General features: G+C 36.9%; 2 protein-coding genes across 3 annotated transcripts in view; both read left to right on the top strand.

Annotated features, from left to right (window-relative positions):
- Positions 1–17,140, top strand: part of adprh (ADP-ribosylarginine hydrolase) — a 259,504-nt gene that overhangs the window by 75,367 nt on the left and 166,997 nt on the right. The window contains exons 1-7 of one of the 2 annotated variants that reach the window (XM_067369685.1): positions 14,522–14,547; positions 14,672–14,748; positions 14,836–15,016; positions 15,122–15,370; positions 15,463–15,634; positions 15,721–15,869; positions 16,021–16,366. The exons of the other annotated variant lie outside the window; for it this stretch is intronic. Of the exons in view, the coding sequence (XP_067225786.1) occupies positions 14,529–14,547; positions 14,672–14,748; positions 14,836–15,016; positions 15,122–15,370; positions 15,463–15,634; positions 15,721–15,869; positions 16,021–16,292 (1,119 nt within the window). The 5' untranslated portion in view covers positions 14,522–14,528 and the 3' untranslated portion in view covers positions 16,293–16,366. Of the gene's footprint in view, positions 1–14,521; positions 14,548–14,671; positions 14,749–14,835; positions 15,017–15,121; positions 15,371–15,462; positions 15,635–15,720; positions 15,870–16,020; positions 16,367–17,140 lie in introns of those variants that run through there. 2 annotated transcript variants of the gene reach the window in all.
- Positions 12,695–14,469, top strand: LOC137008279 (uncharacterized). Its single transcript, XM_067370246.1, has 6 exons — positions 12,695–12,703; positions 13,298–13,481; positions 13,649–13,880; positions 14,000–14,273; positions 14,370–14,396; positions 14,440–14,469. The coding sequence occupies exons 2-6, from the start codon at positions 13,418–13,420 to the stop codon at positions 14,467–14,469; spliced, it is 627 nt and encodes a 208-aa protein (XP_067226347.1). The 5' UTR covers positions 12,695–12,703; positions 13,298–13,417.

Below are 17,140 nucleotides of genomic sequence, written 5' to 3'. Positions count from 1 at the left end.
TTGCGGTACTCCAATTTGAACTTGTGATTGATATGACCTCTTTTCGTTTACTGATAATGGTCAGATAAGTATGATTTGAACCATGACAATGCAATTCCACTAATGCCAACATAGTTTTCGATTCTATTTAGAAGAATATTGTGATCAATAGTGTTAAATGCAGCACTAAGATCCAGTAACACTAATAGAGAGATACAACCACGATCTGATGATAAGAGCAAATCATTAGTAACTCTAATGAGAGCAGTCTCAGTACTATGGTACGGTCTAAATCCTGGCTGGTAATCCTCACAGATACAATTTCTTTCTAAAAAGGAACATAGTTGTGATGAAACTGCCTTTTCTAGTATTTTTGACAGAAAAGTAATATTTTAGATCGGTCTGTTATTGACTAATTCTCTAGGATCAAGTTGTAGTTTTTTTAAGAGGTTTAATAATAGCCAGCTTAAAAGTTTTTGGTATGTATCCTAGTGATAAAGATAAATTAACAATATTAAGAAGAGGATCTATGACCTCTGGAAGCATCTCTTTCAATAGCTTTGTCGGAATAGGGTCTAACATACATGTGGTTGATTTTGATGATTTAACAAGTTTCGGCAATGCTTCCTCAATATTTTTTTCTCTAATATTATCCATCTTGCAAGTAAAGAAGTTCATAAAGTCATTACTGCTGTGCTCTTTGGAAACATCAGAGGTGTAGTGAACAGCACATTCCAGGGCCAGTTTATGGCCGGGCCCCTCTCTGTCCATAACAGCGGACAAAGGTTTGCTACATTTTGATTGGATCTTGGTGGACTAACACAAACAATCTGTCAAACGCCATCAGATAAAGTTGTTGACAACATCCAGACCTCTATTTGAGGGCAAGAAAAAGACCTCTGGTCCACAGGCAGTTTCTGCCCTTCACCCATCTAGAGACTACTTCCTAAGTTTGGCCAGAGACTGCCATAAAAATTCCTCGGGACATTAGCAGCAATGGGTGAAACAAAGAGAGATCACAAAGATCCATCAAAATCCATTCAAAACTATGTTTGAAAACTTTAGAACTGATCCAAACTACACATCCATTTCATACTTATTCACAGAAATAAGTATTCTCAGTGACAGCCATTTGTAGTGCAACATCTGATACAAATTCAGCTGTTAATGTACAATTAAATGAATGAATGACAATTCAATCTTTTTCCATCATGTTTAGTCTCTATTTGTTTAGAATATTGCCAAAGGTATTCTGGTGGTGGTTTGGAAAGTGAGAAATGCATTGGTAAACTTTAAAGACACTGTAAAGACTTCCAACTCCTTGCTTTATGCAAATGAGTTCCACAGGGGAAAAAAGATTGGGCCACACTTTGTGTGTCCCATCTGATGCCAGCAGCCAATCACAGCACTTGAATGGAGAAGCGCCAAATTGCAATCTCCTCCTCATCGTAAAGGGATAAAGGTACCCTTTTAACAGACACTCCTTGTTCTGAGTCTGCCCTTCAAAGGGGGAAGACATAACAGATATATAGCGTTCTGGGTCTCAACTTTGTATGGAGTGAGACATTAACAGATATTGTTCTGAGTCTGCCCTTCAAAGGAGGAATACACAACAGATACACCGTTCTGGGTCTTAACTCTGTAAGGAGTGAGACACTAACAGATATACTGTTCTGAGTCTGCCCGTCAAAGGGGAAAGACACAACAGATACACTTAGATGATCTGAGTCTACAGCTTGTGAGGCAGCAACAGAGACGACCACATTCTAAGCCTCCATCTTGTGAGGAAAGAGACATCAACAAACACTACGTTCAGAGTTTCCGTCCAGCAAGACAGTAACAACATCTACAACAAGGTTAAGCTCAGGAGAGCAAACCTTCACTCAAAGGTACCTCCGTCTGCATGTTCCAGATTGTTAAGGACCTTCTGCACCTACGCCAGGGCCTCATCTGCATGTTGAAGCTTTGTTTCTTGTTAATTTAGCCACTGTATCAAATAAATACCTAGGGTTGTGTTTATTTTCTTCTAAAAGTTTTGAAAAATAGGCAGATCTAGCAGTTTTTAAGGCCTTTCTGTGCTCAATCATTCTCTCTCTCCACGAAATGCGAAATACTTTTAGTTTTGTTTTCTTCCAGCTGCGCTCCATTTTTCTGTCTGCTGTTTTTAGGGCCCGAGTGTGCTCATTGTACCATGGCATTGTATTAATTTCCTTAATCTTTTTCAAATGCAAAGGAGCAACTGAATCTAATATGCTGGAAAAGATAGAGGCAATAGTTTCAGTTGTAACATCAAGGTCTTCTAAGCTGTCTGGTATGCCAAGGTGATGAAACTGATTAGGAAGATTATTTATAAAGCGATCTTTAGTGGTAGAAGTGATGGTTCTACCATATTTATGGCAGAGAGGCAGTTTAGCTGTTTTGACCAAATGTAGTATACACGAGACTAGATAATGATCTGAGATGTCGTCACTCTGCTGCAGAATTGCAACAGCATCAATATCGATTCCAGGTGACAATATTAGATCTAAAGTATGATTACGACAATGAGTGGGACCTGACACGTGTCGTCTAACACCAACAGAGTTTAGAATGTCTGTAAATGCCAATCGCAATCATTTTTATTATCTACATGGATATTAAAATCACCAACAACAAGGACTTTATCTGCAGCTAGTACTAACTCCCATAGAAAATCAGCAAATTCTTTAATAAAGTCTGTATGGTGTCCTGGTGGCCTGTATACAGTAGCCAGCACAAATGTCAGCTTACATAATGTTACGTAAAGTACCATCACTTTGAAGGAATTATATTTGAAAGACTTTTGACTAATACTGTAAATATTACTATAAATTACAGCAACACCTCCCCTGTTAGATCAAAATCTCAATAATAGGTAGAATATTTGTAAATCCACTCATCAGTTAAGAAACAGGTCCCTCAACCCCTGTGATGTGTGGCAGCAGCAGCGCGAGATCTCGGGAGAATGACCAAGCAGACACAGATCAAGTATGGTACAAAGCATTCTCCGATTTATTCAGGAAGAAGGGTCATATTTATAGACATAGGTTAAACAACAATCTCCAGGATGGCTTGAGCATCCAATCATACGACTTACCATGTAAACCTTACCATGTATGGCATTTCACAAAATATAATAACAAATAAGAAATGTATGTGCGTAAATGTGTGTGTGTCTTCAACTTCTGGTTACGTGTGAGAGTGTCAGTGTGTCCAAGGACTACTACTTGTTGTTTTGTCTAGGTAGGCACATGAGCTGCACAATGGAAAAATCCCAAGACACAGAGAAAGTCAGAAAGTGAAGCCCAAAAAATAAAAAAATATTTAACAATGGCCACTTTAAATCATTTATGATTTAGTGCTTCCCTTTAAAGAAAATTGATCAATCTGTTTTTCAAATAATAGCAAGCAAATTCTAAAGACATAATCATAATCACATATTCCAAGACTTGTCTTAATCATTCCCTGTATGGATTGTAATATGCATGGAGCCAAACATAAAAGCAGTAAAATCATCAGTAAACAGTAAACAGTAGAACAGGAAACAACAAATTAAAGTATGTTGCCCAGTTAGAGAACCATTGTCCTTTTTTTACATAGTTCATGTTGATTGTCTTGGAAGCATTGTAAGTTAGAGGGACAATGGACCAGACGCTGTGTATGGCATGACAAATCAAAGAGTCCTTGGTGTCATCCATGTGTCCATGTCATGGCAGCAGGCATAGCCGAGTTCAAAGTTATTGTTACAAGTCCCATTCTGCAGTCAAAGTTTTCTCCAACACTGCTGAACTGCTCTCTCCTTCCATGGTCCTTGACGTTGTTATGTTGGTCCAGATTAACTACACAGTAAATTTTGCAGTGTTAAATGAACTCTATAAGAGTCAAATTTAACACTCGGCCCGAGTGTATTTGGTCCCACTCAGAATTGGTGATAAATTGACTCTCGTCATAGTGTTAAATTTTCAGAGTTAAATTAACTCTATTTTGAGTAAAACTTTAACACTGCTCAACACTGAATAGTGTTACTAGAGTTTAACACTAGGAGAAATTAACTCTGTTTGGTGTTACTAGAGTTTAACACTAGGGAAAAATTAACTCAGATTAGTGTTAATATTTCACTTATGTAGAGTTTATTTACATTTGTAATAGTGAAAAATTCTCAAATTTTAAAACCCTATTGGTGTTTTTAAAACAGAAAAGAAAACAAGTTCAACGACATCACATTTAAAATATTTATTTAAACGTTATCAGGCTCAAGAAACATACACTTATATGCACAAAAATACATCACATCTGCATGAAATGACAATACATCACTATATGCAGTACAGAATCTGTTGAACCGCCTAGCTAAGCAGTTTTGCTCTAACCTCAGCAATACAATGACTTCCACTTTGTCAACATCTTTGTTGTACACTGTGGTCTGAATAAAAGTGTACATCTTATGTAGAATAGTTTTATAAATGGTGCCAAAAACAAAGTGTGCCTTAAAATGTTAGTTCACCACAAAATAAATTCTCTCCTTAACTCACCCTCATGTCATTCTTTTGTTCATTTTCAGAACACAAATGAAGATATTTTTGATGAAATCTGGGAGACTTCTGTCACTTCATTAACAGCCTACACAACTACCACTTTCAAGGCCCAGAAAGGCAGTAAAGACATCATTAAAGTAACCCATGTGACTCTGTTGATTTAACTTTAATTTAACAGTTTTATGAAGCAACACAATACCGGACTTGAGTACATGAGAGCACAACGACGCATGAGTGATTTGTTAAAATGAAAGCAGTCGTTGTGTGAATGATTGTATAAAGTTGAGGTTAAACCAATAGAGTAACATGGATTACTTGAATGTCTCATTGCTACCTGTCGGGGCCTTGAATGTGCTATCTTCATTGTTGTTTCGAAGATGAACGAAGGTCTTACGGGTTTGGAACGGCATGAAGGAGAGTTAATGACAGAATTTTCATTTTTGGGTGAATTAATCCCATTAAAAATATCATCAAAAGGCATCAAAAAAAGACTGACTTGAATGGAATGACATGTTGATCAAGAATGAAGAACTGGTGAACTGAATTCTTGGTTTCAACAGCCAGGTGATAGGGCTAAGCACTTCCAGCGATGTCTTGAAGATGCTCCTCAATGCTCGTTTCACTCTGAGAAAGCCAAGCAAATTGCAGAGGACTAATGTTAAATAATGAAAACTACAAGAAAATAATAATAAAAATAATAATAAATAAAAACAAACCTTCTAAAAGACAAGATCTCTCTACATGAGATGTAGACGCCTTTTCTGGCCTTGACAAGACAATCCTTTTCCTGATGAACAATGAACAACAAAAGCATTTTAAGATCAACACTGCTTAAAGAATGCTATATTAAGTTAATCTTTAGTCACATTTAAAGGGACATTTAAATTCTCACCTTCATGTCGTTCCAAACCTATAAGACTTTTGTTCTCGTTTGGAACACAAATTATGATATTTTTGATGACAAAATGCTGTCAGATTTCCTTCCATAGACTGCCTTTCCAACTGACACTTTTGACACTTCAAAAAGTTCATAAAGACATCGGAAAACTAATCCATATGAATTGGGGTTTAGATCAAATTGTCTGAAGAGACTTGATCGCTTATGATGAACAGATTTAATTTAGGTTTTTACTCACATGTAAACATTGATCAGCAAACATAAGCAGAAGCTCAACCAAACCTTAATAACACACAAAACCAAACCTCATCCGGAAGCTCAAACGCTGGTTATGCAGCACGTAACCAGCACGGTTCTTGTGCATTATTCAGTTTCGGTTGAGCTTCTGCGTATGTTCACTGATCAATGTTTACATGCAAGAAAAAGCAAAAATTAAATCAATTCATCATAACAAGTGACCGATTCTCATCAGACAATTTGATCTAAACCACTCAATTCATATGGATTAGTTTTACAATCTCTTTATGAACTTTTTAAAGCATCAAAGTGTCAGTTGCAAAGACTGTCTATGGAAAGAAATCTGACAGCATTCTGTCATCAAAAAGATCTTCATTTGTGATCTGAAGATCAACAAAAGTCTTAGAACGACATGAGGGTGAGTAATTAATGATTAAAACTGCCGTGAAAGATGACACAATAAAATTCTCATTTCATTTTGTACCTTCAAATGATACTGCTTGTGCTTTAGCAGTGCCTCTCTGTATAGTTTTGATTCTCCATGGCAAGTAACTGGTGGCATTTTCACCAACATAGCAATGCTCCTTAGAAAGACAAAAGCACAGAAGAAGAAAAAAAAGTTTTAAAATCCAAGAGCAAAATACACCATTTAAAAAATTTTTTAAAAAAAATTTTAAAAAAGAAAAAGAAAATGTGTGATACTTACGTAGCCATTTTTGAAGGAGGGGTCACTGACATACAGGAACACCACAATTACTCTGGCATACCTTTCTTCAATAATGAGTGTGTCCTGTGAGTCAGTGGAGTCAAAGGATGAAGACAGGGACTTGTCTGAGTGCACAGGAGAAGCTTGTTAATTAAAACAAAAAAGAACAAAATACGTTAGTTCAGCAATATGTGCTATACCATGCCAATAACAGTCACTTACAAAGAATGGATTTCAAAATGCGTTACTTGTATCAACTGATGCTCTGCTGAAGTCAACTGATTGTTTATGTCTAATAACAATAATATAAAATAGTTGTTCGTGCTGCCGTGATCATTGCAGAAGGTTAAAGTGACGAGAAACAAAAAAGCGGGTATTTTTAAATGAGACTTTCTTTCCGCCTTCCCCATCACCGCCTTCATTGCGTAGTGTTGGGCCATGTTAATGCTATCCCACAGCGCCATCTAACTTACGTGGCTTAAATAAAAATACAATGGTGGCATTTTGACAAATCAAATTTATAATTACCTTCATTGGACATATTTAATCTGTCGGGAGCTGAACAGTATCAAATATATAGTTTATATAACATTCGAACGATTTACATAACATAATTCATAATTCATAACATAATATATTCTGACATGTTTATGTTCTGTATGTAGCGTCGTAAGACATGCTAAAATATTTCAATCCACAATAACATTTGGCTACATGCTACACGTTACGTTTACATTATAAAATGTTGAAAACACCAGCCACAGCCCTAACTGCAAGATTTCGACCATCCAAACACATAAAAATGTGTCAGCTTACCACCTATTGTGACGTTCAATAATTAAATGTTTAAAAAAAAAAAAAATTATATATATATATATATATATTAACTAGAGCTGAAAATCAAATTAAGTAAGATTACTGACATAATTTAAACTTTATCATTACCACATTGTGACAAAAAAGCACATTTCTCCAACATAGGCCTAGTGACTTTATTCGATATTTCCGAGTTTAAACCAAATTACCAGATCAAAAAACTACAACTGCATTATTATTAGCACAATCGTTAACATCAAATATTAAACTTACGTTTTAATAAGTTAATTAAAAAAAATTACCTTTTAGTGCGAGGCAAAAGAAGATGGCGATGAGAGAACTTCCGCTCAGGTCTTCGGAGTTGGCTTAAGGGGCGGAGTTTAACAGAGTAAATTTAACGATGCAGAATTCAACTCTGATTATTTTCACCAACACTAGGGGGTATTTTTCACTATTTGTTGTTAAATTAACTCCTTAAGAGTAAATGCAGATTAACACTGTTTGATTAACACTGTTGATTTTACTGTGTAGTCAGATCGCATATGGACGTAACGCTGCGTGTTCAGCTCCTTTCCGGCCATATGTTTACTCTCCTAATTAATCTGAACGTCCCCCTTGGCACGGGGCAGCCTTCAGTCTACTCGCGTGCATCAATTGCGGCTGCAGGTCAGTCAGCACTCCCATCCTTGTCACTGCAATCACCATGGCCGGCCCCAGATATTTTGGCTCTCCGATCTTGACTGGTTTCAGACTCCTTATCAGCACCTGCACCTTGTGTGTTGGTTTCTCTGAGGGGAGAGGAAGAGTTAGTGAAACATCACCATTAATAGAATTTAATTTTTCGACCAGCTCCATGACATAGTCGTCCAGGATCCTCCATTTCACCTAAAGAAGAAAAACGCCAGCATGGGCTTTGACCAATGGTGTCGGGAAAGGCCTACCCATCAGAATTTCAAAAGGAAACATTTTAGTAGTGGAGGATGGTGTCATTCGTATTTCAGCTAAAACAGCTTGCAATAGTCATCCAATTTTTTCCGTCTCTAAACACGCTTTAGTTAATATATCTTTGATCGTTCTGTTAAATCAATCAATAGTTAAAGTTTTAGCCAATAATTGTGTTACTTTGGATGTAAAAGGTGTTCCATAATCATTTTCAATGACACTTGGTATGCCAAATCTGGGTATAATTTCTTTGCATTTTTTGCATTCTCCCTCGCACATAGGAAAGCTTCTGGCCACTTTGTGAATCTGTCAATGGATGTTAGTTTTTGCACAGATAAAGCATTAATTGCCTGAGCTGTCTTAGCAGCACTTGTGTGCGAGAGACCATGATAGTGACGTATAAGCAACACAAGTGTCGACTTTGGCCAATTGATTACTTACTTGCTTCCTCTTAATCTCCTGCTGCATGTCCCCTAACCTTGACTACATTAATTAAATCTACTATCAAATCAGAATGCGTACTTAGAATTAGTAAAAATGTTGACAATTTTATTAACAAGTTCCACTGCCTGTGCTGATGTGTATGGTAATGTTTTTCTGCATAACTATAAACCATCTGATGGTTTAGAACATGAACTATCAACATATAGACTATCCCCCTCTTCTAGGGCCGTATCTAACAGATCGGTCCTACAAGCGGTTTCAGTTTCAATTGATTTCAAACAATCAGGTACCTCATCAGTGCTGTCAGTGGTTTGGTCAGCAGTACCAAGCAACTCTCTAAAAGCAATGACAGCAGTGTGTGGCACAGATGTTGGCTTAATCATTGAATTTGTAGTTGCACTGTGCCGTCATGTGTATTAAAATTATGTAAAATTGCATTTACCTGATGTGAGGTGTGTAATGTCAGTGGATGTGTACTGTTTTTTCAGCATCTCATACCATCAGGGCAGCAGCAGCCACTGCTCGAAGGCAGACCTTGTGTAATGTTGTCTAATGTTTTGGAAAAATACGCCAAAGGGCGATAACTTGTACCGTGTTTCTGGGCCAGTATCCCTGCTGCAATGCCCCCGCTCTCGTGCACGTAAAGGTGGAAGTCTTTTTTGTAGTTCATTTCAACAGTCCACTTGATGACTTGTTGTGGTGAGACCACATCTAGATTATTGTTTGTGATAATATAATTTACAATAAGTGTTTTTCAAGAAAGTGATCTAATATTTAACAACCCAAGCTTTATCATTTGTTTATCATTATTATCTCTATTTTTTATTTGTTGAACATCAATTAAATTTTTACCATTAAATGGGTTTGGAAGTTTTTTGTTTTTACTAATTTCGGGGTACAGACACAGTCTCTATGTGATAATATCTAGGTGTGAGAGTTTCTATGTGTTGGGAATTATCTGACTTCTGTAACATAAGGCTAGCTGCGGCTAGACGGTCGGTTTAGCCAGTCTGTCTGCTGCTTTTTCCTGTCCTGGGCCCCAGTTTGTCATGTTTCAGCTCTAATTCTATGTGCCATATTACTAGAGAGAAGAGCAGCACCATCCCGGGACGGATGAATACCATCTCTTTTCAACAGGTCAAGTCTGCCCCAAATATTTTTCCAATTGTCTATGAAACCTATATTATTCTGCGGACACCACTTAGACAGCCAGTCATTGAGTGATGATAATCTGCTAACTATCTCATCACTCCAATGAACAGGAAGAGGGCCAGAGCAAATTACTTTGCCAGTCGGAGATCACTAAAATTAACATTAAAGAGGTGTGTGAACTTGCAAGTACAATGTCAGGAGAAGTCGAACATCATTTGTGCCGACGTGAATAATAATTTTAGAGTATTTACGATTAGCATTAGCCAGCACTTTTAAATCATGTCAGGTGCTCTGGCTCCCGGCAAACGTGTGACTATGGTGGCTGGTGTCTCTATTTTCATGTTCCGTGTAATAGAATCGCCAATAATTAGGGCACTTTCAACAGGATTCTCAGTGTGTGCGTCACTAAGTGGGGAGAACCTCTTTGATGTTTTTACTGGAACGGAGTGGTGTTTTCCGCGGCTAGGCTGACTCACCGTTACCCAAGTGCCCTGCTGCGTGGGCTCTACAGCCGGAACCGAACAATGTACAGAGTTCACTAAGCTAGTCGCATCCAAAACAGTATCTGAAGCCCCTGCATTCTTACTCTATTAAAGTTTGGATGCGTGTCTCTAATTCTGAGATTCTCTCTGTCAGCCTGACTATTTCCCTACATTTATGACATTTAAATCCCTCGTCGCTGACAGAGAGAGCTATACTGAACATATGACAAATGGAACAGGAAACAATTCTGGGAGAGGATGACATGACTCACCTTGTTTGTAGACTGATCTGAGTTACCACAGCTGTTTGATGAACGCGTTGAAAAAAAAGCACAAAAAGCACAAAAAAAAAAAAAAAAAAAAAAGGGTTGAAGTTAAACACTGCAGGATCTTGGCTCCCCAGGGGCAGGATTAAGCACCCCTGCCTAAAATTCACTGGGGTTGTAACAACACTTTAAAGGAATTAAAAGGATAGGTTAGCAAAGATGATAACTGTCATTTACTCACCAACATGCCACTCCAATACATGCAAAATTATTGATATCTTCATTCCATACAATGAAAATTAACAGTGGCTAGGCTAAGCTCTATAAAGGACAAAGTCAACACTATAAAAAAGGTCAAAGAGGTTCAGACAAATCTGAAAGTGAGTAAATAATCACAGAATTGCCATTTTGGGTAGAAAAAGACTGCATTGAAATAAATTGACTCACATCCTATTTAAGGCTCTCCAGTATTGAGTATTGAAGTAATTTCTGGAATGTCTTCATAACGCTTTGACCTGAATAACTGCATCAGCCTCGAGGGATGACCATCTAGGCCTTCAAAAAAGGACTTGCTCAGGTCCTTTGACACAAGCCTGGTGAATTATTTGCTGATCTATAAAAACATAAATACATTTACAAAGTTAACAAAGATGCCAGTGTGACCATTTTCAACAGTACTAATTTAAAACATCATGCAGGAAGTTAAAACATTTTAATTTCACTCAACATGACAGAACTGGTCATATAATCTTAGGATATTAAGTTTGCCCATATCTTCTAATAGAACAGCACAACCTGTCATGTCCATGGCTGCGAACGGGCAGCTTTGAATGGATGCTGGGTAAAGAAGTTGATCACGATTCACTTAAAATTGTAGTGTCTAAACTGGAGTCTGACAATGTATCTGGAAAGGGGGTGAAAAGGACTTTCAGTGTCACCTTGTCTTTGGACAGATTTCATCTTCATATTGAAGGTCAAAAGGGTCTTTCAGCTGGAGCCTGCTTATAGGTTTAAGCTTGAGGCTGTCAACAGAATCTGGAACAGGATCAAATCGGAACTTTTTGAATGTTCTGTGGGGAGATGATCACACGAAACAGCATTTTGTTATAAGAATAGAAAATTACAGGGTTTTCGTCAACTGGGGAGAGAGTAAAAAAAGATGTGATTACATTGATTGATTACTATGTCTGGTTAGTTCACCCCAAAAATGAAAATTCGGTCATTATTTACTCACCCTCATGTCGTTCCACACCCGTAAGATCTTCGTTCATCTTCTGAACACAAATTAAGATATTTTTTGATGAAAATCCACCTAATCCACACGCAGGCGGCAACGTCATTGCACCTTTTGAAGTCCAGAAAGGTAGTTTAAAACACTGTTAAAATAGTCCATGTGACTACAGTGGTTCAACCTTAATGTTATGAAGCAATGAGAATACTTTTTGTGTGTAAAAAAACAACAAACAACAACAAAAACTTTATTCAATTTGACAAATTATTAACAATTTGAACCATTGTTATATGTAGTGTGACCTTCAGATTCAAGATAGGGAAATTAAACTCTACAGGATAAAGCAAAGAGTCCACCAGGCAGTCTTTCAGTGCGTCAAAACTTAAACTTTATTTATTTATTCAAACGTTGTAGGAGAGGGGAAGTGGAGAAACTGTAACTCAGGCAGTTCTTTTTCTTTCTTTTCCTTTGTGGTATCAAATTAAAGGTACCATTCTTCGCGATCCCATGTTTCCAACTTTAGTTAGTGTGTAATGTTGTTGTTAGAGTATAAATAAAATCTGTAAAATTTTAAAGCTCAAAGTTCAATGCCAAGCGAGATATTTTATTTAACAGAAATAGCCTACAACGAACGGCCCGTTTGGACTACATGCCTCTACTTCCTTCTTTAATGACATCACTATAAGAGCAAGAGTTGCGTTTGTAGGGTGTGTTTGTCGCCATGTCGTCGAAACGCTGTTATTTTCATCCCGCAGTCCAATCACCTTTGTTTGGCCTTCCCAGGGACGCTGTACTTAGAGATCAGTGGTTACAATTTATGTTTAACTCGGTTCCCGAAAATTACAATCCACATGTTAAACTATGTGCAGCACATTTTACTGAGGACAGCTTCCTCAATCTCAGTCAGTTTAATGCTGGATTCGCACAAAGATTATTTTTGAAAGATGGAGCAGTTCCCTCTTTGTCTGGAGAAGGCGTTGTTTGTGGACCACAACCGGTAAGTGTATTTTATTATTTACGTTGGTGCGTTTAACAGTTTCTGTAACTTATCACACAAAGGGCAACGCTGTTTAGCTTTGTTAACTAGATGGCAATTGAAACTTATACGACCAAAACTTTTAAAAAGTGTAGTAATTCAACCGGACACCATCGATTGTTGGTGTTTGTTATGATCAGTTTAAATTATTTGTTGATTATATCTGTTGTTTACTGTTTAACCACATGCTGGTTTAGCTGCAGTCACGCGAATCATTGTTCTATGTTTAGGCCTATATAACGTTACCTACTGTAGTAAAATCCATGTTTGTTTCCTATTTATTGCGAAGCTATTATGCTACAGTAGTCATATACGAGAATGTAACTGCTAAACAGTAACAAACAATAAATATCCACAGCTTTTGGTGTAATAATTTATTGAAGGACCATGTTAGTAAATTTATTATAGAGAATGCATGCCTGTTTTGTAATTTTTCCTTTGTTTCTGTTGTATTCTGATAAATGTCAATTAAATATGTCATTACTGTTGAACATGGAAAATGTGTACATTGGTATTACTTCATAATTAAATACATATTTGAAATATTTGTTACAGAGTTCATCTCAGCAGGGACTGCGTTCCCAAGAGCTCCCTGCAACATCTTCAGTACATGAAGTTGGATGTCAGACAGACTCTGCAAACACCGAAACAGTGGCCATACAGATATCAGCAAAGATGCGATCAGTGGGCACACAACTTTCTGTTGGTACACTGAGGGATGTCCACGTAAGAAGCAAAGGTATGAAGTCTAGACATGAAATATCAGTTGTGGCACATATTTGTTTGTATTATGTTTTTACATAGGAAAATTACATGTAATTGCATGAAATACTGATTTGACTAATAATATATAATTATTACATTTAAATCAATATTTAATTATTAAAATATTTTTTTGCCTTGTAGCCATACAGGCAACAGTTTCCAGTCAGGATGTTGGCACTGAAACAATAGTAATGTTGCCGGATATCCAGATGTCTTCAACACCAGTACGTGGCTCAATATTCAGGCCAAGCAAGAGGCCTCGCCTGGAGTTAGAGGAGGAAGACGAAGAGGAACAAACAGAATCTGAGATACATGTAGAGCCACATGACTCAACATTTCATCCAGAGTCTGTCACTCAGGAATCAGAATTGTCGTAAGTTGTAAAATTGTATTTGATAAATTTTGACAGTAGTTAATGATGAATTTTGTTTACTAATAATAAAATTTGACATGTAATCAATTTTCTTATAAATGACCCTTCTATTGTTTTAGAATAGATCCTGTGTCCAGCTACAGTGACAAGCAGTACATTGTTTTTGAAAGCTGCCTTAGAGAGATTTTTGAGTCATGTCCGGTTTGTAAGGCGAAATGTGATGTCCACCAAAGACAAATCGGAACTTTTGTTACATTCACCCAGCTTTGCGATAAATGTCAGCATTACAGACGGTGGCAGAGTCAGCCCATTGTAGGGAGTACCCCATTGGGGAACCTGCAATTGTGTGCTGCTACATATTTTCTGGGAGGGTCCTTTTCAAAACTACAAAAGGTATTCCATTATTTATTGTACTTGATTTAATACTACATTCAGTGTTATTATTATGTACATTTTCTTAATGTTTTTTTATCAATGTTATTTTCAAAGATTTTCAAGGCCATGCAGCTCCAAACTGTGCAATATGGTACTTTCCGGAGACATGCAAGAAATTTCATAGAGCCTACCACCATCCACAAGTGGAACATAGATCAGCAACATGTTATTCAGCAGCTGAAAGAGGGGGGAAAACTTGCAATAGCAGGAGATATGCGTGCTGACTCACCAGGTAGATGTAGAGAAAAAAATGTGTATATATATATATACTGCTTATTTAATAGTTTCTTATAATATTTATAGTGCTAAAGTTCTCAACAATGTCATGCCTATGATTATTATTTTGTGTTACATAGGGCACTCTGCGAAATTTGGAAGTTACACATTGATGGATATGGAAACCAACTCAATTGTGGATCTTCAACTAATTCAGGTCAATAATTGAATAACATGTTTTAAACTTTTTTTAATTTGTTAACATTTGTATATTCATATTTGCATTCCATGTGTCTATTGACAGAGCAACGAGGTAGGTGGTAGTTACCACATGGAAAAGGAGGGTTTAAAGCGAAGTCTGGATAAGCTGGAATCCTGTGGTTTGGTGGTTGACTACATAGTCACTGATCGCCATCCACAGATTCAAAAGTACCTGAGGGAACGCAACATCACTCAGTACTATGATGTGTGGCACTTCGAGAAAGGTAAAAATCAATCTATTTTTCTTTAAATATAAAGATGATAACTGGTGTTTACAGTTTTATTACTATCCATCAATAAATATTTCCCTTCTTTTTAACTTTTCATAGCTATGTCAAAGAAACTTCTGAAGCTTTCACAAAGTAAAGACTGTGAGGTGCTGAAGAAATGGTTGAAAAGCATCAAAAATCATCTCTACTGGAGTGCAACTACCTCTGTTTCTGGACCGGAAAAGGTGGCAAAGTGGACATCACTTCTTAATCACATGCAGAACACCCATGTTCACGACAACCCCCTGTTTCCTAAATGTGAACACCAAGACAAGACTTCAAGGGATAACAAAAAATGGTTTGAAAAAGGTATGTCTACATAGAGGGTTCATTCATGTACAGTTTACTGTTCAAATGTAAAAAAAAAATAAATTAAGGTTTGATGTGTGTGTTGTATACAGGGTCAGTGTCAATCCGCAAAGTGGAGAAAGTAACGTGCAACAAGAGAGTTCTCAAGGACTTTGAGAAACTCAGTCACCACTTTCAAACGTCGACACTGGAGGCATTCCACAGCCTGGTTATACGTTTTGCACCCAAAAACGTAGTTTTCTTTTATATAGGAATGTTGTGCAGGTAATTTTGTTTATGGCATCAAAGTAACGTGAAGTTATATTTATTATGGTCTAATAATGATTTTACTTATCCTTCTATGATTGCAGGTTGTATCTCGCAGCCATGCACTACATTGAGAATGCCCAGCGTCCACAGACAACAACAAAACAAGGAGAGGCTGTTTTCAAAATCGCTTTTCCGAAGTCAAAACAAGGGGAATGCATAGCCAAGCCTGTGAAAACAGACCCAACATTTAGTAAATTAGAAAACTTAATTTTTTTTCAATAAAGACAACAAACTTATTCAATACAACAGATTTTTACCAAAATGTAACGACACTAATATAACATGCACAAAATATATTTTTAGTCAGTACTTTCACAATCAGTTTTACATTTGTCTCTCAGACTATGTCGATGACCTGATGAGTCTACTACACAAAGTCATTGTGGACCCAACACCATATGTAGAAGAACTACATCAGATCACCATTCCACCTCCCCTGTCGTCAGAGTTTGAAAAACCCTACAAGGAATATGTCATTGCCCGCCATGTGTCTCGGTTTAGTCAAGGGGGTGGCCGGAATCCAACGTACTGTCCAGCTGGATCAGGAAAATCCTGGCGTATCCGGCGAACTACACAAGGCGGGATGACGACCCTCACATGCCGTCCTAAGTAGCCCCAGCACCAGCTGACAAAACTGCGATATGCCACATAACGGAAACGCCTATGGCATTGAACCAAAAAGACAAAGTAAACAAATGGTTCATTAACATCATGCGTACATATGTTTGTAAAAAATAATTTTTTTTAAACATTTTATTATTTTTATTATTCTTATATAACTAAAGTTATTATACATTGTTTAATTTGATTATATTTAATAAAAACATGCTCTTCTTCAGTTCTTCTCCTCACTCGTCCGTAGTCAGCTCTGTAAATATTGTTTATGTTTTGTAAGGCATATGGGTTTAAGCAGTTTGCTTCAAAGCCGGGGTGATGAACCATACATGTAGGAGGGTCTGCAATCTGCATCATTCGTCGACAAACCTATACATTGATGTGAGGCATTAATAATTTAATGTGCAGTCACGTAAAATTCAACTTTTAATAAATAAATTATTTTAATACATGGCAACGATTTCTTTTACGCAACATGGCAACTTTTAAGGCTATATTTATGGTGAAAATAACGTGTATTTATATAAAGTTGTTTGGATGAAAACTATTTCAAATGAACTATACACAACAAAAAATTATTAAATTAGGAGGTGTTACAGTACTTTTTGTATTTCTTTGCAGCAGATGTTTTCCTCCTCCATTGGCATTTTGTCACAATAACCACATGTACACCTATAAAACATATATTACTAATCAAAACTCGTGCTCATGTGTAACTAAGGTAGGAATAAACAATGCACTTATTTTAAAAATTCAACAACACCATCGTTAATTCAACAGATGGACAAAACCATATACCACAAGCTTTTATAACAGTTTGTAATATTTAACATTACAATTTAACCA

The sequence above is a fragment of the Chanodichthys erythropterus genome, chromosome 19 (assembly GCF_024489055.1).
Source record: "Chanodichthys erythropterus isolate Z2021 chromosome 19, ASM2448905v1, whole genome shotgun sequence".
Lineage (NCBI taxonomy): Eukaryota > Metazoa > Chordata > Actinopteri > Cypriniformes > Xenocyprididae > Chanodichthys > Chanodichthys erythropterus.
This window is presented reverse-complemented; position numbering and strand designations above follow the sequence as displayed.